This window comes from Mastigoproctus giganteus, chromosome 3 (assembly GCF_048544385.1).
Source record: "Mastigoproctus giganteus isolate SK-2022 chromosome 3, ASM4854438v1, whole genome shotgun sequence".
Lineage (NCBI taxonomy): Eukaryota > Metazoa > Arthropoda > Arachnida > Uropygi > Thelyphonidae > Mastigoproctus > Mastigoproctus giganteus.
Window position 1 is genome coordinate 253,920,404 of NC_143577.1, and position 21,433 is coordinate 253,941,836.

The following is a 21,433-nucleotide window of genomic DNA, read 5'->3' on the forward strand; positions in this document are numbered from 1 at the left end:
TCAAATTGAGGATGGATGGATGGCTGTGGAATAGTTGTGCAGAAATTTATGTTCGGCCAGTGGGTAGTTGTTTGTTTATTGTAACAAACTTCCATTGTTGTTGAATTCACAGAAGAACCACAAAGTACTGGATGGGATAGATAAGTGATATGGGATTTATTTTATTATTTCATTTTTGGCTGATCCTGTATAATCTTGCTTTCTTACCTAATTTGGCACTATTAATATTAAAACCCGTGCTTAATTAATATAAAAACAAGTGTCTTTAACTACCGCAACATCTTTCCTCATCTTCCAGCTGACGATTGCATGATCACTTCCTGACAATGGTTTCTGTACTTCAGGCCCTGTGATATCATCTGATTCATGAGTAATGATGCGGTCAAGAATATTCGTACCGAATTTACCATGCTGGCATTGACAGAAAGAGGACAAAGGGAACCCAGAAGAATGGTAAAGTCCCAATTTTGGGGATTATGCCAGCAGCCTTGATGGAGGATGTTTCAGTTCAGATGCAATGGCATAAACAGATGTAATGCTAATATGGCGTTCTACGATGACTGCCTGCTAAAAACTTTATTAGAGCACGCCGTCCTACCTGTGGATTTTGGTGGCAGCGTTGTCACCCACTGAGGTTATTTCTCGTGGTTTGGGCTTGGATCTTGGGTTGCTGTTCCTGGAACGGGGGGGGGGGGATATTCATGTGTTGTTGAGGCGGATCCCGGGGCCATCAGCCGCCGTTGTACATCTTGTGTAGAAGCTCATGCCAAAACCGGCCATTTTTAAGTAGTGTGTTGGATGTGTAAGTTTAGTGATATGGTGTGTTTTTATGTTTTCGGCCGGTACCTGCTCTTAGCAGGTGGGAAGTAGCAACACCTGGTCACCACGTCCCATCCCCGCTACGTGGAGGCGGCCAGGATCTACTATCACTTGGTGGACTAGCCCAGGGCAAAATACCCGAGAGAGCCCAAAGTAGGATGAAATGAAAAGGCTATAGGAGAAGTTTGGGAGCTGGAGAGGTATGAAAGAATAGAAGAGAGGAGGATCAATAGTTGAGAAGGTTGAAGAAATAAAGCAAGACTACAGGAAATAGAGGTGGAGAAGTGGACTGACTTCTCATGCTATGGGAAATAATCCCATGGAGGATCCCATCCTAAAAGCTAGGATCAGCAAGATCTCTTGAGTTATAATTATGCCCAATCTCTTGTAGACATTGCTCCAGGCACTTCCTCGGTGAAACAAGTTTTTATTTTATTTTTATATGTAATAAATAAATCTTTAACATGCTGAGAGTTGGGCATTGGCTTTTTTATCTTTGGTGAGTGGAAATGAAAGGTTAGATTTTATGACACCGATTCCAAGTTTCATTAAAATGAAAGCATAATGGGTTTTCAGCACCCACAAAATGTAAAATTAAATTCCAGGCTTCAAGATGGAGAGGTTCCCTCCATTACCACTTACTCAGATCTGTCCTTTGTCTTCACGAAGGGAAGTTCTATTAACGGTTCTTTGAAACGTACAGTTGTGCGGTAACTATTGCCAAGGTAATTATCTCTAATTCCATCTGATGTTCTGCCATGGGTTCGGTCGGGCTCTTATTATTGTATTGTAAAAAAAATAAGACATTTCGATAAAGGAAAGAGGATAAATTTAAATGCTTAAAATATTTTATTTCAGAATAATTTCTGATGCTTACATTTTAGAATTTCCAAACATTCTCAGAAAAGGTGGTTCCTGTTGGACGTTGCCACCTGACCTTACTTACCACAATGGACAACCCTACCGTATGGTCTAAGACGACGTGTTGCTTTCCACTACACGCAAACCACTTTTTTTTTTCTATCAGCTTGGAGGGACGTAATTTCCCTTATATGAATGATAAACTTAAAATTATAATATAACAAATTTAAATTTTAACTAATTGCAATTTGCTTTTTAATTGCAATTACCAGTTGAAGTAAGTTTGGCTCTTTTAGGCTACCACCGTAAATGACCACCCCAACAAGTTGGTTTAAGGAAAACCATAATTATACGGGAATTTTTTTCGTGTGACACTTCTTTTGAGAGGAACCACATGAAAGACCTTCGTGAACAGACTTGGAATGCTCATCACTTCCACCACTCCAGCTTTCAGATGGTGAACCCGGGACCCAGTGAACCATGCAGTTTCCAATCCAGATCAGAACATAAGGTATCCATATCTAATATGGATAATTCTTTGACATGATTCCAGGAGGTACGACTTCTTTTTATGACAACCATAAAATGTTACAATAAATCTTTAACGCATGGTAAGAGTTGGTTAAAACGTTCTGACAGCTGGACATTGGCTTTTATCTTTGGTGAGCGGAAATGAAAGAATAGATTTTTTATGACAGCGATTCCAAGCTATAATCATTACAATGAAAGTATAATGGGTTTTCAGCATCCACAAAATGTAAAATTAAATTCCAGGCTTCAAGGTGGAGAGGTCCCCTCCATTACCACTTAGATCTGTCTTTTGTCTTCACGAAGGGAAGTTACCATAAGCAAGTCGAAGCTGGGTTCGTTTCAAAGGGCGAAAATTTTCCAATTCCGGAGATTGTTGAAAATCAAGTCCACGCAGTCAAACTGGTCAATCCGGTGGAGATATTCAACTTGAGTGTATTTATTAAAGGCCCAACACAATTAGCTTTTTGTTGTTATTATATTTTTATTATTCGCTCAAGTTTTATAAAAACGGGGTCATTCGAAACACGAATCGACAGCAAGCGACCCAGAGGAATTATGCGCAGAAGTAGGGCGTATTAATTAGAAGGAAAGAAACCTGTCAATTGGATCATGCATTCCTTCCTTCCCCACTAGCCAACATTTCCTTTCTAAAACCCCTAAAACTCAAGGTGGTGTAAGTAATAATTGAAATTTCTTCCAGTGGCTGAACATCTAAGACCTTCGACCAAAATTTCTCCGGTAATCAACCATTTTTTGAAAGCCTTAAAATGTGCCATACGGCAAAGCATCACTCACATACAAGTTCTATAAAGCTTTTCTTTCATATCTTTAAAATGGGCGTCTAGTTGGTTTATGTATAACAAAAATCTTAGTCAGTCAAAGGAGATTGATTACACTTGAAGATGTGTCCACTTCTAGATGTGGACGTGCATTCTGCCCCCCCCTCATCTTCTGAGTTCGTTCGTGATATGGACTTGGGGGGGTTTGCGCAACTCTACGGCTCAAATATGTATTTTGATTACGATTTTAGGAGTTGAAAAGAGGCAGTTTGCAACTGTCGTCTACCACAACAATCCAAGGTCACGCTACCAAACGGTAGCTTTATTTCGCGGTGAACGATCTGGCTCGGTGAAGCGTGCTTCGGCGACCAGGTGACGTTATAAATAGCAACGCGGGTAATGAGCATCGCGACGACCCTGGAAGTGCTTCGAGTAATAGAAAGAATGCGGCAATACATTTGGCAGCATCAATCAGACCACCGGCTGAGCGAACAACAGTTATCCAAGCGCGTTTATCTGGCGCCAATTTCCGCGTGCACCTATTGTTGCACGCTCCTAACAATGCGCAACTGTTAACGATGTCAATATTAGCGGCTAAAAGCGTCGTTCGGTTGCGTGCACCAGTACACAAAAGTTAGGGTTACCATTTGTGTGCGTCGAGGTTATCGACATTAGGTGTAGTTGTCGTGAAATCCGGAAGGTGGCGTTGTACTTAAGAATAAGATTTGTTGCGCACGAAGGAGAAAATACATTTTTCCAGTAATACTGCTTTTATTTATTCTTGATAAAATATACAAACAGACCACTAACCTTAGAAAAATCGTTAATGCTCGTGTTAGACAGTTGAGAAAAATATAATTTATTTTTAATTACAAAGCACCCGTTGTGTTGTGACGTCACTGCTGGCTCACCCTCCGAATTGCCGCAACAAAAGAGCCGCGTGTCCGCAGTTCAATTCCGATTACGTCACAAGTGTTTAAATAGGGGACGATTTTACATTATGTACAGACACTGCAGTGGGCCATTTGTGGCTTTTTTGTTTTTAAGAGCGATTACTCGGGCCACAATCGACACAATTTCAGTAACGACCAACCTGACCTGTTACCAGACTTCTTCCATTTCTTAACTACCCGACTGTACATTTTTAAAAAAATACAATCATTGTTGTTGTTGTTTTAGAGAAGCAGGAAAAGTAAGAAAGATGCAGTCAAGTGAGAACAAGTTTTTCGTAAAAGGCAAAACCTGTTGTGTCTTCATCACCGGTCCATCCAGTGGGTCACAGAAGTGACCCCTCACCCTCTAATTGGACACAGCACATCACTACATCACTCCTCGGGGGAATAACCAGTTAGGGAGAATCCGAGTTCGCACCAGCACCGAATTCGGTCTCTCCAAAGGTCACTTTCTTCGAAGTCGTCACACGACGTTATGTACAACTCCTCGTGGCACGTTCAGCGCCCCCTGTAGGACAAACCAGTAAAGCGGGTCCTAGTAGTGGGAATTGATGGGCAGTCGTCTGTAGGGGTTCTCCACGAAGCTGTGCCTGAAGTCTCTCGGCTCGACCGGAAGGTCAAAGTAAGCGGACCTCCTGCGCTCTGACGTGTCCGCTTTCTGATGCATCTGTCGATCGGCGGTACGATCTGCGTAGCGATTCGGGCGCACGTGGCGGACGTCGGAGGAGATCGCATGATGCGCGTGTTCACACACTTCCGGCGACGGAGGGCGATGCTGCTCGAGGTGTCGCTCTGCCACGCGTCGATCTCGGTAGTAATCCGGGGATTCCGCACTTTTGTAGGGCAACGAGAGGTGACCTCCGTATCGTTGTCGGTCGGAGAACGCCGGGTCAGAAGGTCTGTCGTTGTAGTTTCCCCTGGCGGGAGCAGCGGCAGCAGCACCGACGGGTTGCGCGTGATCTAGGGCAGTAGGATAAGAGACGGGTCGCGATCCTTCGCGGTGACCTTTCCTGTCGAGTGGGTTGCTGTGACGTCGGTACACCACTTCCTGTTCGTTTGGTCGGAGCCGTGTGTCGTGCATCACTGGCGAGAGGTCAGTCTTGCGGCTGTAACCTACGTGGTGCAAATGACTGTCGTAAGGATCGTGGAATCTTTCCACCCGCGGAGGTCTGCTTCGGTCACCTCTGTCCAAGGACGCCGCTGCCACATCTCGCAAGTGCGACGGAGGAAGCCGCTCGAATTTATCGACCACCCCTTTGACGTAGCGATCATCCGCACGACTGTCATTGTGAGGGGAGCGGCCATTCTGGTCCCTCGTCCCATAAGACGACGGCAGAGACCGAGAGGGAGGAGGAGAGGGCGAACTCTGTTTGTACCTGTGTTGGCCACCAGGTGGCGGGACGCGTCTCCACTCGAAAGGAATCACCTCGTCGTCTTCGGCCACCGCTTCCGGCTCGGGCCAATCCTCTTCCTCGTCCGAACTGGTGTCGGGATCGATTTCCTTACTGCCGAAATCGGGATGCGACGACACCTCCTGGATGGCCGAACTGAGGGCTTCGTCCGAGCCGATCCCGCTGGACTTGCCGCTCGACTTGCCGGTGGATTTGGCGCTGGACTCGCACTTGAGGGGCGCAGTGTAGGTCAGTCCCACCAGATGCACGTTCGTACTTCTCCGTTTCTCGATGTTGTCGAGCTTCCCCTGGCGGCGGCTGACGGTGTCGTAATCCTTGGGGGGCAACAGGATCGGACAGCTGTTCCTGTTCGCTAATCTTTCCCGTAGTTCGGCTGCAAGCGAATCGTACAGACTGGCGATGTGCTCTTTGCGGACCGTGACGTCCCCTCTCTCCGACGAACCCCCGGAGTCCTCGGTGCGATCAGATCCGTCAGTTCGGGTGCTGCGCCCGTCGGAGTTGAGGCAGCGGGAGGGCAGCAACCCCTTGGCGGCGAGGCGGTTTTCGATCTCGCGGAACTTCTTCTGGTTGTCGGGGCGGTCGATGAGGATCTGCAGCTGGTGGTGCAGGGTGGACGCGGTCTCGACAGAGTCGCAGCGGTAGGCATGCACGTGCACGGGGCACTTGGTGAGGGGGTTGTAGATGAGCAGGATGCAGCAGACGATGTCGTCGTTGGGCTTCGACTCGTGCATCACGCACGTGATGGCGTGGTGGGGGATGAAGTGCTTGATCTGCTCGGTCTTGCCCTTGTTGTTCTTGCGGGGCACGTTCTGGATGATTTTGATGCCTTTCGCGCTCACCTGCAGGGTCACCTTCATCGGCTCCAGCTCGCGTTCTTTGTCCAGCAGATAGCGCAGCACGGGCTGGATGTACTCTTCCCCCCGCAGCCCCTTGCTCTCCTTGGCCCCCAGGAACCACACGTAGTACGACTGCTTCTTCACGTCCTTCCGTTTTCCCGCACGGAACGCCATGGCAGCGCGCGCGTCACTGTCCTCCTCCACGGCTTCCACTCTCACAGAAAACCAGTCGGCGCCGTTCTGTCGCCGTTCTTCATGATGGCCGCACGGCGATGAGGTCAGTTTCCTTTCGCAACTACTACGGTCTGACTGAGTCGCTGTTTTGTCGGCCACCCCGTGGCGCGGTGATGCAAACCGGTTAGCCGCCTGCCCGCGTACCACACATTCCTTCCACCCACGGCTCAAGGCGACCAATCGCAGTCCTCCGTGGCTGCAGTCAGGGTGTGCGATGCAAATTCGTCGGGGTTCTCCGCATCCGCTTGCACGAGCCGAGATGAGACAGACGAAGTTCGATCACTGTTCGAAGGGCATCGTCATCGGCGAGGTCCTCTTCGACCCTGCAAAGAGAGAACAGACGGTTTTAAAGAGAAGCCGCTTTCGGTTCAAGATTAAAATCAATAAAAAGAACGGCACCAGTCAGCCAAATTATCGCTAAGCATCGTACATAATTACAAGCATCTGTTTCCCCCCCCCAAATCGAACCTCCTCACAGTTGTGGAGTCCGTTTTAAATCTCGCAAACCTTCCCCACTGATAAATCAAAAAACGAACGCGTATAAGGGGGTTAGACGATGGCAAGTATTGCAGCCTTAACCAGGGGGTTAGACGATGGCAGCCTTAACCAGGGAACAGCTGGCACTAAGGCTTGGGCAGCCTTAACCACGGGGCTGCTGGCACCCACTGGTATTGCAGTCCCTCCAATGGCTGCAGGATTCATGTCCATCCTGTGGACCGTTAGAAGCGGTTCTCCAGATCCCTGCTGCTTTTTGTTTTTACAGAATTCTTCTAACCACACAGTTCAATGGCGTTGTTAAACTGTAGTTCCAGGTGCATACCACAGATTTTTTTTTGGCTGCACATCAGGATATTCGAATCGCTATCAGCAGGTAAATGTTAAAAGTTTTTTAATGGGTGAAACACTATAAGGGTCACCACTTCTCCCTCACTTGTAGAGGTCTAGGATCGGAGGGATTCCTCCAGTTGTAATGCCCTCTTCAAACACAGTTGAAGGGGCATTACAAATGAAGTCTTTCTCCAATCCACTCTGAACAATACCCATTTATGACCATCCTCTTGTCTTTCAGGAAACTCCCCAATCCACTGATGGATGTTCCCTGGTTTCCCAACCTTCTGTAACTTGTACAAAAAACCTCTCACGAGGAAATGTATCAAGATATACAGAAATCCAAAAATATAATGCGAAAGGAGTTTCTTCTTACATCCAACTGCTTTATAACCTCATCACAGAAATTACCAAATTTGTCATGAAAGATCTTCCCTTCAAGAAGCCATGCTTGAACCCATTTATGATGCCATGCTTATAGAGAAGGTCCCATATTGCCACTTTACTATGGATTCCAGGTTTTTTTTTTTTTTTTTAACCAATCATAGACGTCATGCCCATCACCTTTTTGCCTCCTCCCTAATGGATTTGGAGACATTGGCACTTTTTCAGTCCATGGGTGATAAGACCATCACCCCTGGACAAAGAACGTTCCCTCCATCTCAACTTTTCAAATAGATCCTATTTGGCATCAGCCAAAACATACCCTCCCATATCACCTGTCCATCCTCTGAGACTTCGGTAGCCATCAGGAGTGATACTCCGTGTCAAATGCCCGAACTATGCAGGACTGGCCACTGCATGGTTTTGGATGGACAATCTCATAATTGAGTCTTATCATAACCCCTTTGCAAAAGATTCAATGGAATTTCAACTACTGTTGATGTATAAAACTGTGGCTTTAACTTAGCTTTTGAATACTAGTGTATGTATTTGATAACCTTGGGAAAATGGAATTAAGATCTCTTATAGATGTACACAATTTTAAAAGTTTGCAGAAAAGAAGTCACTAGCCATAACTGAAATATTCAGCGCATGCGCTTTTAGATGAGATTATGCATCTTTTTATGAAGAATATTTTCTGAAAGTTTGATGCTTTCAGAAATCAGAAAGGTTTATTGATGTGCTGAATTGATTTTCATTATTGTTTCTGTTTAACTGGAAATTTCGAAATATTTTAGTGAAGTTAGGGTTTATCCAGCAAACCATCTTTGAAACACAGTCATTTCAATATAAACAAGTTGGAGTTGTCAAAGTGTGTCTTGATAATGATTACAAAACTCCTCTGATCCTATGTGGCCTTTCCGGAGTATAAATAAATTTTAGTTATTAGTTTAAAAATCATTAAAATTGTATGAATTCCACTGGATCGCTTCGAATTGATTTCCATAAATCCTTCTGGAGGGTTTGGGCACGATCCAGATCTGGAATTCGATTGAGTTGAACAAAGCGTATGTCAGTATTCAATAGAACCTCGCACAGGAACAGTCCATTCGATGGCAGTAATAATGCCTACCAGGTGGAGCTGTGCACAAATTCTAAAAATATCGTCAATGGTTATCTGTGGCGCGGCCTTCATGGTTCACGACCACGCTTAAGGTTACAGATCATCCGCAGTTAGTAGGGCAAACCCGCGAGGAAATACCTTCCCGGTTTGTTTATCGCGAGTGTGGCGTGGAGGAATTCAGATATTTTGTGGTTGGGGCAAGGATGGGTTCACTGGATGATGTTATCCCGTGTCAAGGAATGATCGAAGATAACCCCCCCCCCGCAACAGTGGAATTAATGGCTGAGTGAGTGCAGAGATATGACCTTACACTCAGTCCTTGACTACTCGCTTATAACGAATGGTTGTTATAAAAGAAGCTGATATTGGACAGGGCATCCATCGATAAACCACTTAGACTAGAGTATCCGGTCGGCTTTTTACTAAGTGGCCCACACTAGACTGTTGCCATAACGACCACATTCTTCAGATATCGGATTTGTGATAAAGTGATATCAGTTTCGGTTATAACAAATCCACGATGACTTTAAATGCAACTATCTATTATCCAGTAGGAGTATTATAAGGGGGTAGATGGGTAATATTCCTTATAAAGCTCAGGGTAACAAATTCCTTTAAAGGGAATTCTGGATATGAAATTGGTAATTCTGTCTAAAAAGAGAGTCAGAATAACAACCAAGTTAGGGTTCAGTTTCCTTAATTCAACTTCCATCCAAATGAGGAAAATCGAAACAGGTTCAATGCCCGTTCCAGGGAAGAGGAATTCCTTACAATTAATTCGTAGTGGTTATTCTGGTCGGTTTCCGTTTCGGATGGATTCTGGTAGCAACGCCTTAATCACGTTCTTCTGTAAGATTGGGGGCGGGGGAGCCACAATTATCTGCTATGACCATCCTGGAACTACGTTTGCTTTTTTGGAGAGATTATTCGTTCATTTGGAAACGTTTCTTGAACAGCAAGATAAAATTGATATTTTATTGAATATGTGATGGGAGAATTCATGTGCCAGCATAGAAACACTTTGACCAATGCCGTTGGTCCTCTCAAAGATTCAAAAATCGCAGAATGCAGTGCCAATGTAAGTGTAGCCCAAATGGTTTTTCACAATTAACAAGACAATAGCTACACCCTTTGGAAGCTATACCTATTGGCTTCTTTGTTAGCTACTGAGGTACCCCTTTGGAGTGGTACCTCAAAGTATGAAAAATATTGTGTAACCAATGAGCCAATTTGTGATTTCCAGTCACTGCCATTTTCGAAATGCTTCGTGACCAGCGAAGATTCTTGGACATTTTATCAAAATCTCAAAACAGCGCTGTTCCTTCTTCAGAATTCCAAGGTCATTTCAATGTCCTCAAAGGAGGTTATTGGTAAGAAAATACATGAACCGAACACAACAGGATTATCTGGGAAGTGAAGTGTATCTGGGATGTTGACAGTTCTTTAATCAAATTGATGGATCTAGGTTCAACGATTCTAAGCTCATAGGGAAAATAAGAGGGGGAAGGGTCACAGCTTAGAGTATAACACAAAAAAAAAAAAACTTTTCATGATGACCAATCAAGCGATCTTCAGGATCAGTACAGTGAGTGACCAAATTATTAGAGCCTTACATACCTTTCCTCCTTCCAACGGAATTGCGTCACACAGAGGCGACAAGTAGTTCCATTTTTCGTTACTGCACGTGTTCATTGAGGACACTGGTAGCTGGCTGTCCTCTAATGCTGATCAGTAGCTATAGAGGTCGCCTCCTGGTAGTTTCTATACGACAGACACGCAATAACTGACATAACTGGTTCCACGAGTTTTCTGTGGGGCAGCTCATTCGCATATCAATCGAGGGTGTTCCGTCCTTCGTCAGCAAATTAAACCACAAAAAAGTACATCTAGCGAGTGAGAGAGAGAGAATAAAAAAAAAAAAAATCCTGAATTTCAAATAAGTGGGTTACAGGGATTCCGAGAAATCGGTTCGTATCTCCTTCCGGCAGATACCGGGAGTGTTCGAAACCACTCAAGAAGCTGACCTCAGCTTTTTTTTTTTTCCCCAGTTTCATTTAAAAACTGTTTGCAGTTAGGTTTCGTGAGAAAATTCACCGCCCTACTTTTCTCTTTTTTTTGGTTGGATAGTCTCGAATATGGGAGGGTTTTTCTTTAACTTAAAATCTTTCTTTAAAAAAAAAGAAAGCTCAAATGCTGCTTTTATTTGATAAATTGCTGCGTCGTAGCGACTTGTTGCAACATGCTCAGCGACTCATCTAGACGTAGTAACCCATGAAACCATCGTCCATCTGCATTTGTGCAGAGTTGTATTTTACAGTAAGTGTTTTTGACTCATTCATTATGAATTTGTTCGCTATGGTTCAAACAGCGATCAAGGAATACTTCAGCCAGACCGACATTTCGGGCCATTTTCAGGGAATTTGCACTTCCATCACGTTATCTTCATCATCATGACAATGCTCCTGCACAGTTGGCTCTTTCTATTCTAGAATTTCTTGCAAAGCACTCCATTACTGAGGTCCCCAGTCCTGATTTTTTTTTTTTTTAAGTGGTAATTTTCAAAATATGTGCACCGATGGTTATACTCCAGATTATGGGTACACCTCCAGAGGAAGTAGCTTTTTCTTGAATCCGTCCCGAATTACTGGCATAAACTAACCTAACCTTTATCACTAGCCAAAAATGAAAGTCCATTAAAAAAACCCACACCTCTTTTGCTCGAATTTGGCCATGTCCCCAACGCGGTGACAAGGTGACCCATAATCTGAAGTTCAGCCACATCAACAGTGAATTAAAGATTTTAAAATTATGAAATGCATGATGAATACAGTGGAAGATTACAGTCTTAACTAGGGCAATCCACACATACTAATTCATGTAGTGGTCTACGTGGCAACTGGTGTAGATATTTTTCCCAATTACAGTACTCCATTTTCTTTTCTTCAGTAGAATTTTTAGGCCAGTAATTAAGCGTATTTTTTCTCATTACAGGTCTGCATAGCAACGTGCTCTTTGCGCGTGTCCAAGATATATTTTTTTATCATCTTTGTCGGTTTGTATCCGGCCCAGATGTGGTGGCATATCACGTGACAATAAAAATGGCGCTCTGATCAACGTACGCAAAGTTGGTGTTACCCTGTCGTCGCTTTGTTCGATGGAGTTCTTCAAGCGGGAGGCGGGGTTGTTGATGTCAGGGTACGATTGTCGACAGCAAAGAAATTCATCGCAGATGCACCCATGCGTTGACGCAAGCCAAACCTCGATGGCTCGCGAGAAGTGGCAATCCCTGAATGTCCGCCAGGCCATGCATGTCCTCGAGTATCTATAGATGTCTACATGCGTCTATATATGGAAGGCGAGATCATTTACAGTTCGCTAAGATTACCTCGTAAGATAAAACGCGTTCCTATCTTTACACACCAACCGGTTCTCGAGGCTTCCTTCAACGTTGGCCAGTTCTACTTGACAGAGTGGCCAAACAAGGGTCTTAGCACACTTCCGTCTGTTTCTCAAGAAGTCAAGATTATTGAAAGTGTCCGTTATCGATAAAATCAGCAATTCCACCCCCCCATCCCCTTTCTGTTGTCAAAGACGCGGTACAGCAAATCCGTACCAGGTCTCCGAGGGCAGGTCTACTTCGAACAATACATCCAAGGTGCAACAGCAATGAGTACCCCCAAAAAGAGAATTCTGTTGCAATCTACTGTGCATATGTTACATAACTGTTTTTTGCCAGAGAGGTATTTCATTTCCTGCAATTATTAAAGAAAATTTCCCAGTAGAGGACGCTGGCATACGTGAACTTTGGCGTGTCCTTAATCCCCTTAAGTATGTACCCGCTTTCCTCGCCAAACGTCTTCTGGCATCCCGTTTTTAAAACTGTGACGTTACGTAAACTGTCATCGACACTTTTTAAACCACATCACCAAAGAAGTTACAGAAACCAAAGAAATCTTGAGGTTTATCAACCTTCTTTGTCTCTTAAACTTTGAAGAAACTGTAAAAGTAGATGGACACGAAATAAAAACTCATACAGAGAGGCAATAGCGGTCCCAGTTAGAAAGGGGGGGGTTAGGCTCTTAACCCACCTTATAATCAAAATAATTAAACTATGATTTAAACTTGAAGATTTACTGAAGCACTGCTTCAGCCCCGTTATAGAAGATCCTGAAAGCACCACTGCAGAGAGGTTGTCACACCCCCAATGGCTTCTGGTGTCCAGTTTTCAAACTTTGTGAGAAGTCTCACGTACAAAAAGTTCGAGCGGGTCAAGATGGTGCACGTGCCGATACAGAACACTAGTTTGTTTTCGCATCAGACGAGAAGGGGCATCTTTTGAAATAAGGAACTCTCACAAAAATGGAAGAAGTTTCTCACTTTTGGTCCCTCTTAAAGCCCAACGTTTCGAATCATTAAGACGCTTACCTGAAAGCTCATGGCGTATTCCTAACAGGGCAAAACACTTCTCGATGTCTTCTTGGCACTGAACGAACGACAAATACCACTCGACAACTCGCAGGTCCGACTAACCATTTTGCGCATGCGCTTTCCGAAGCCCACAGTTACCTGTACTGGGAACAGGTGGCACGACCAATAAGAGAACAGCAGAGATCGCTAACCCTGAGTCCCACTGCACACACAGTTAGCGGCGTTTTCCCCGATATTCTTTTTTATGTGAGTTCAGTCCAGCAGACCACTTGAGTTATGGCCACCTGGGTTTTAATTCTAGGAGGATAAATGTGATTTTCCCTTCTGACAATTTCATTTTTCGCGTATCAAAGACAATCCTTCTGTTTCAATTGAGTGTTCAACACCAGAGCGAATTTAAAAAGAAAAAAAATATCCAAAACAAAAGATCTGAAAAACAGGTTTCGATGCGGAAATCATAGCAGTGTGTGCATGTCTCCAGGCATCGTATCAACACCAGACTTAACAGGTCACAATACTTAAAACAATGATATCAAGAGTACACATCATACTCACACACACGCACGCACTGTTTCTGTCATTTTATTTCTGGAAGTTCGCTTACAAAACCCCCAAATGTATCGAAGAAAGTAACTGCCAACAGATAATTATTCTTTAATATTTGAAAACTCGTAAATGTATTTACTGTTAATTAATTAATTAGTTAATTTTAATGTTTAAAAACTTGCTTGGTAATGATTTCAATAAAATATAGTTTATTACGCTGTTCGCCTACATTACTATATATTAGGGTGACGTTTCGGGAATCTTACCGATACCCATCTTCAGACCAAGCTGCTGACAGACTCCTGCTGATGATCCAGAAACCTGATGTGCATACCTCCTTTGTGGAGCATCAGCAGGAGTTTGTCAGCAGCTTGGTCTGATGATTGGTAAGATACCCGAAACGTCACCCTAATGTAGGCGAGCAGCCCAATAAACTATATTATTTTTTTTCACGTGGTGTAAGAGTGGTTTTAATATAATAATAACATTAATTACCAACTTTATCATTTTTAATTAAGTATTGCATCATTTTAAGCTGGCATTTTTTCCACCTTATTGTTTAGGAACACATCATCTTAGGACCAAAGCGGCAACGCGAATTCCAATAAGGGGAAGACCCAGTGTGGTGAATAAAGTTTAAGTTAAATTAGTATTGCCAAAAGAGGGAAGAATAATGCTTAATAAAACCTAATCTCCTGTATGCCTGATATAATTCAAATTTGGAACTCTTTCTATTTTTCCACCCTTAACAGTGTGGTCTGATGATGGGTATCGATAAGATGCCTGAAACGTCACCTTAAATTGCATAATGGTTTGGGTGATTACCTTAATAAACTATATGTTTAATTTCACGTGGTATATGCGTGATTTATTAAAATAGTACCCTGCATTGCCAAATTTTCACGAGTGCGAGCTTGGAACACAGTTAACTCAAACACGCGTACTACTGCACTACTGTTTAACCAAACGGTTACCTTTCCATTGGTGATTACGTCAGACACCGTTGATCTAGGGTGAATTGCTGCAATAGCACGACCACAGTGAATGTTATATAACAGCCTGTGATTACTGTCCTAATAATAGTCGTTAGAAGTAGTTAAGTTCAGCCCTCGATCCATCTACTGTACACTGACCTACCATTAGTATCCGGCCATCTGCGCACCTACAAATAACGATTATTTACAGGAAAACTAATAATGTGCCTTTAACCTTTTTGACAGCCTCTAGTCTCCGTGGAACACTCTCCCCCATTTTCTTTTCTTTTTTTTTTTCCTTTCAGCCCTGTTTTTTTTAACAGTCTCTCCTTACATGCACCCGAGGATTCAATTCATCCCAGAGGTTCTCCATAGGATTCAGGTCAGGGCAGGGTAGAGAAGGGTTCGCCAGCCAAACGTTTCCAAGCTCATCCTCAAACCAGACCTTCACAAAGTGAGCATTATGACATATAGCATAGCCCTGCTGATAAAGGTATAGACCTCTGTCGACGTGCTGCCAAGAGTAGATAACGCATTATTGTCCGGGATTCTAAACAATTCGTGGTTTTTGTCCAAAGCAACCAATGGTCCCTGATGAAACCATGAAAAACAGCCCCAAACCCTCATGCTGTTTCCACCAAACTTTAATGCCTGGACCATACAGTCCAGCAGGTAACTTTATCCTGGAATCCACCACACCAAGCACGACCGTTAGATGTATCGTAAGCCGTTACTGCAAAGCAGAGATTTCTTTTGTCTACGGTCCAAGAACGGCGGATTTTACACCAAGCTTGACAGTGTCTTGAATTATTAGAGGCTTGTGGAAAGCTGCTCGACTGGCAATGCATAGCGTCTTACTCACTGTGGTAGTTCTGATATGTGTCCCAATCGTCTCAGTGAGGGCCTGTGGATGCTGAGACAACGTCGACAGTCGTACTAAGCGGGCGATTCCTTGCAGGGCTCTCGTGTCATGTTTCGTCAAGTTTGGAGGTTTACGGAGTCTTTCCATGACGGTTTCTCCACTAATTTTCCATTTGCAGACAACTTCACCAGCCGTCGACTTAGGGATCTTCAGTGATATTGAAATGTCACATACAGACCCATTTCTCATGTAACACCGTGGCATCTCGCATTCACAATCTTACTAGTGTCTCCTCGAAGGATCTTCCACCATAGTTGCGTCTGACACGCGGTGCTTGGGTAGGACGTGACCATCTGCCAATGCTGAGGTGTCCAGATATTAATGGTAGAGCAGTGTATTTTGTTAATCTGCTTACTCTTGCAGTGAATGCAGCTGAAACACGGATGGCAGGTATGGTTCATTATTCCAAATCCAGGGGAGTCGGATACTTTTGAAAGTACAGTGTATAACTAAATATTACTATTGTCCCGATTAAAGCAGATATCGGACTCCAAGTTTCAGATTTGGCGAATCCTCTTTTCACAATCATATTAAGCATAAACCACTGATGACAATAGTTTTATGACCTTGGCTCTGTGCTCGACCAATTTCTTTTCCCTCTCAGTTTTGTTGTGTGTCGCAGACCGCCCACTCGAATTGTATTGTCTGTTGGCGTGATGAAAAACCCGCGTTTCTGAACAAAACCAAAGGTCATCATCCAACACCAATTCTACCATAATATGAACACAACCTATAAAAATTCATCGATCCACATTGGAACACGAATCTAAGTCTTACAGTGGGAAGTGAATATTTGCTGAGCATGATGGGATACCATTTCTTATTGTATCTTGATGATAGCTTCAAATTCTGGCTTTTTATGATTTCTGTGATAAGTTAAAACCCGTTTTTCAAAATTACTAATAAATCATGACCACCTTCCTTGGTAGATTTTGCTTAAGCAACATAAAGATAGTTATATATATATCGATGAAATGAAAATCCTTCATGGTAGGTTAATGAGCTTCTCCTACTGTAGGCGTATTTGCATGAATAAATATTGAAAATTTCCTGTTCTACACAGAAACAGGTCAAAAGAACCACCCACTTTTCATCGTAAATGTCAGAGTTTATGGCATCTTTAATGGTATTTTAATGCAGATTTAATAATCTTCCTATTTGGTGAGTAAAACCTGCATTAATCGTTTCCAGTTAAGCATTAACTTGATGGGAAAACAGGTTCCAAACCTTCACTTGTCGAATATCCTTTCATAAGTGGGATAGCACGCCCTCTATTTAAGGTGGTTGATGTTAGATAGAGAATAAATATACAGTATTTAAATTTTCAGTTTATTGTATATGTCTGGACAGCCACACAGTCCCCAAGCTTATGAGAGATTTATTTGGCATTCAACCACAGTATTTTAATTTTAACGATCTTTTATGGTATACTGCCTACTGGTCACTACTTCTTCCCACAGATGGTTAGTGGGACTGAGGTCTAAACATAGGACTGGTCAGCAGATGTTGAAGTTTTCTCATCTTCCTTAAACCGAGGTGGATGGTTGCACTGTCATCTTGAAGTTGTCCCTGTCCATAGGGGTGAACAAGCAACATTACGGGGTGTATGTGATCTGCAATGATGTTGAGGTATGCTCTGGCAATCACTAAAGTGAGATCAAGGAAAGAAGAGTACGCTATATAAACGTGCTCCACACCATCCTGTTGTGTATCAGTTTTTGGGTAGAAACCCTCGCTGTCCTCTTCTGATACCGACCAATTGGCCACGGAGCGAGTGCAGTCAGATATGTAGTTCTTTGAGAGTGCAGACAGGCTGCCAAGACGACTCATTGGATTTTGTCAATGATGTACAGGAATTTTGATATCAGGGATAAGGAGGTTATTGTTCCATTCCGCAGGGCAATAGTTATTCTACATCCAGAGTATTGCATACGAGTCTGGAAGCTTCATTTTAGGAAGGGCTTGGATCTGTCAGAACAACTTCAGAGAACAGCAACAAGATTGGTGAGGGGAGCAAAAGGTGCTCTTACCAGGAACGGCTTCAGTTTTGCAAATTGCAGCGTCTGGAGACTAAGCACTTGTGGGGGGAGATCTAATTGAGGTGTTTAAGATTTCGAATAGATTGAGTAGGCTAAATGTTGATGCATTCTTCCTCTTGCTGAGACTACACGCATGAGGGGGGGGGACAACTTCAAATTGAGGAAGGATGGTTGCAGGATAGACGTGCTGAAGTTTACCTTCAGCCAACAGGTGGTTGATTTTTGGAAAAAAACTTCCATTTGGTGTGGTGGTTAGTTTGAATAAATTCAAGGAAGAACTAGATAAAGTGTTAAAGGGGATGGACAGGTAAATGGCAATTTTTTATTTGTCTATAGCTTTTTGGAAATTCCTTACTAGACCTAACTTTATGTGAAGCAGTGGTTAAAATATGCTCATTTGATCAACTACTGGCTAATAGATGATATTTTTCTTTACAGAACAAGGTCCATGCGAACAAGGTTCGGGACAAATATTAGTTCCCAATGAATGGTTTGGCTCACTAATTCACAAATATTTAAATTTCATTACCTCTTCCTCTATTTTTCTTTCAAATTCTACTATAACTTTTATAAGATCCTTGGTAATTGTTAACGATTCTTATATTTTTCTGCAATTTGAATTTAGGAACAGCAGCATCTCTAAGTCAACTTCTATCTGTGCAAAAAGAAGAACCGTATGTCAATTGCATAATTTATCATTTCTAATTCTTTGTCCCTTATTTTATCCTCCATTCTTTATTCCCTATTAGATTAGGTGTGCGTTAATTAGGTGTGTGATTATGTATATTTTTATGATTATATAAATATGATTCTGCAAATCTGAAGAGGATTTACTGGTACAATTAATATATAATTGTACCAGTTGAGAGCAAAACCCATTGACACCAGTGAAATATATGCATATTGTATATACAAAAAAGTATCGTGCATTTCGTTTTAGAAGTAGTCTTCTTACACGTGGAAAGTGGGTTTCAATGCCAGGTTTTGTGCAGTTCCATCAATGGGGGAAGATTCGTGGGAGATCTGGCTTGTTACCGTTACTATGGACAATGAAATTGCAGCGTTTGTTTTGGTGTGGACTTAGAAAACACGACAGCTTTAGTCAGGTGTCTGGGGGAAAAGTGGGATGCAACCGAAATGCTTTTGCGTGGAATGACTTCCCACGAGTGGCGAGGCTGGAATGTGCAAATGGCGATTACGTCATAGGGGTGTGTTCAACTACCATCGCCTACTTGATAGGGGAGAGAAAAACAAAAAAAACCCTTTGAGTCTGTCCGGTAATTGCTATCGGTCCTCGTCCACGCCACTGTAGCCAAGCAAACAAAAAAATGCACGTTCATCACGGATCACGGATGACCTTCGCAGTGAACAGAAGATCCGTGGATACAGTTGAGCACATCGTTAACCGTGAAGTGTGTCGGGCATTTCGACGGGACAGTAGCTTGACATTTTCTTATAAGAACACAATAATGCTCTGCTGAAGATAAAGCCGGTAGAAGGCGCTGTTTCCTCCAGATAATGATATACTAAGGACTAAGATAATCAGCTAATGAACACACTTTTCTCTGGGGTACTTAAAAAGGTTCCAAAATGAATGGGAAGAAATTAGCTTTGAAATAAATTTTATTGTATATAATAAAATTATATCATCGGATAAGACAAATTACAAGAAGCCTCTTTGACGAGAATATAAACATTGACTTCTTAGTAGTTAAGTGGCTGGAATTACTACCAACTCAATCTCATTTACTACTATTAACTATATCCCTCGTTAACTCACCTACGTCCTGTTACTGATAGAAATGGAAGTAGAAAGCATACCACTTTGACAGAGGGAGAAAAAAATTATTGCCTAAAGAAACTTTTAGCCACCAGTGAGGATCGAACTCACGACCCCTGGTTTACAAGACCAGTGCTCTAACCACTGAGCTATGATGGCGATGTCGAAAATTCACAGAAAATATACAGATATATAATTCTGAAACTTTGAGTGGGCACAAGTCAGCTTGGTGTAAGGTCATTTGATGAATGACAATGGTTGGCCACAAATGTAAATTTTAAAATACCACTTTGTCATTTGATTCTAAATGTAGAAGGTTGTTGAAGTATTTGCCGGATTGAGTTATTCCAGGTTTGTCTGCTATGGTCGTTGGCTACAACACCCTACTAGCATTATACATTAACCACAGCATATCGGTATAGCAGGAACCCAAGTTATGTGGTGGGAGATGTATCCCTATAGTCCTGTTACCATAGCTAACAAGATTGGATGCGCGATTATTACCACCTCCCCAGCTGATTTCGTTCTGTTCATGTTCCAACAAAAAAGGATATTAGGCGCCTTCGAGCAAACGTCAATTCGATACCATGAATCCAATTTTAAGTCACTTGGACTATTTGCTTAAGATGCTCTTCGGGAAAGCAAAAGCCTTGAAGGTTTAGTAGACCGTACCTGTAAATTGTAATCTCAGTCTGGAAATATAGAGTGAGAATAAAATAACTTCCAACGGTGGATTTAAATTTTATAATCAGACAATTATCACCTCAAGGGGATTGCAAAATATCAGACATTTATCACCTCAAGGGGAAAAGTATATATATAGGCCCAATTCACGTGGCTACTACCTCCATTTTTAATTATTATGACTAATCGAGAAACAAAAACTGCTCAGAATTATTAAAGTTAATCGAGAAGCAAAACTCCTCAGAATAATTAAAGGCTCTGGATGAATACTGAATACTTCTTCTCATTGCATGTTTGGGGTCTAATAAAATCGAAGTATGAATTTTGTAAACAAGGTCTTTCAAATCCCTCACAGCCAAAAGTTCCAGAGATTTAAATCAGAATCTGGTGGAGACCATTTAATATCAAAATTTCAACCAAATGAGGTTACTGAAGACTAGTAGCATTCCAGTGAAAATGATATGACTTTCTATCTTGCTAGAATACACGTCCATAAAAGTATAAATGGCCATTCTGAGATTTTAATAAACAAATGTTAGAAAAATCCATCCTACTCATGTGATCATTCGCGATTATTGACTGAAGATTTGATTTCATACGGATGAACCGTAAAGGGTTGCCTCGTGACTTTTAAACCTGTCGTTGTGGAATAACCAGACATCGAGCGACATCGCTACCTAAACTTCAACTTTTTTTTTCTTTGAAAGATAAATACTTTAGTGAGGATCTGTCTTCTGTGCAAAATCCGAGTTTCCCAAAATCTCTCCGATATTGAAGGTAATGCACTTTTCGGCCAATTGAAAGCACCGTGATGATAATGACACTAAAAAGAACAGAATATTTCAGATTTTCTGTTCTTACGTCTGTGGGTATGACAATGGTTTTGTATGTTCTACCACTGCTGATCTCTGTAGCCAAGGGTATGGATGGAATTCTTCTTTTTTTGGCTGATGACAAATTTTAAGTTACCAGTGCGAAGTGGTGGGGGTGGGGCAAGTCCAGAAAAGTTTCCCGCACACGCATTTTCTCATATACTTGAGGTAGGAGACATACGAATATGTTATCCCTTCTTCAGTGGGTGTCTGAAGGTAGTAGTAGTTACATTGGCGTTCTCTGTATCTCATGTATAAAGCTGTATCTCCCCCCCCCATTTGCACCTATGCCGTTGGCGCCTGGTTTTTGTAATGCCCATAAGTACGTGTGCAGAATAAGCTATCTTCCATTCAGCGATCTATGGTTATGGCAATGTGTCCGGCCTGGAGAACTGTATCAACACCAGCTTTGCAGGTCCTTAACGGTT

General features: G+C 42.6%; 1 protein-coding gene and 1 non-coding gene across 2 annotated transcripts; both read right to left on the reverse strand.

The window, feature by feature from the left end:
* Positions 1-1,649: 1,649 nt before the first annotated feature.
* On the reverse strand, positions 1,650-13,287 carry LOC150089066 (uncharacterized). Its single transcript, XM_090369799.1, has 2 exons — positions 13,186-13,287; positions 1,650-6,748 (listed from the first exon to the last, which is right to left on the reverse strand). The coding sequence occupies exon 2, from the start codon at positions 6,363-6,365 to the stop codon at positions 4,479-4,481; it is 1,887 nt and encodes a 628-aa protein (XP_090225925.1). The 5' UTR covers positions 6,366-6,748; positions 13,186-13,287; the 3' UTR covers positions 1,650-4,478.
* Positions 13,288-19,535: 6,248 nt separating this feature from the next.
* On the reverse strand, positions 19,536-19,608 carry TRNAT-UGU (transfer RNA threonine (anticodon UGU)). The gene has a single exon. It is a non-coding gene; the product is annotated as a tRNA-Thr (tRNA).
* Positions 19,609-21,433: the final 1,825 nt, after the last annotated feature.

Excerpts from the sequence above, each read along its gene's own strand:
- LOC150089066 (XM_090369799.1), bottom strand. The coding sequence starts at position 6,365 with ATGGCGTTCCGTGCGGGAAAACGGAAGGACGTGAAGAAGCAGTCGTAC.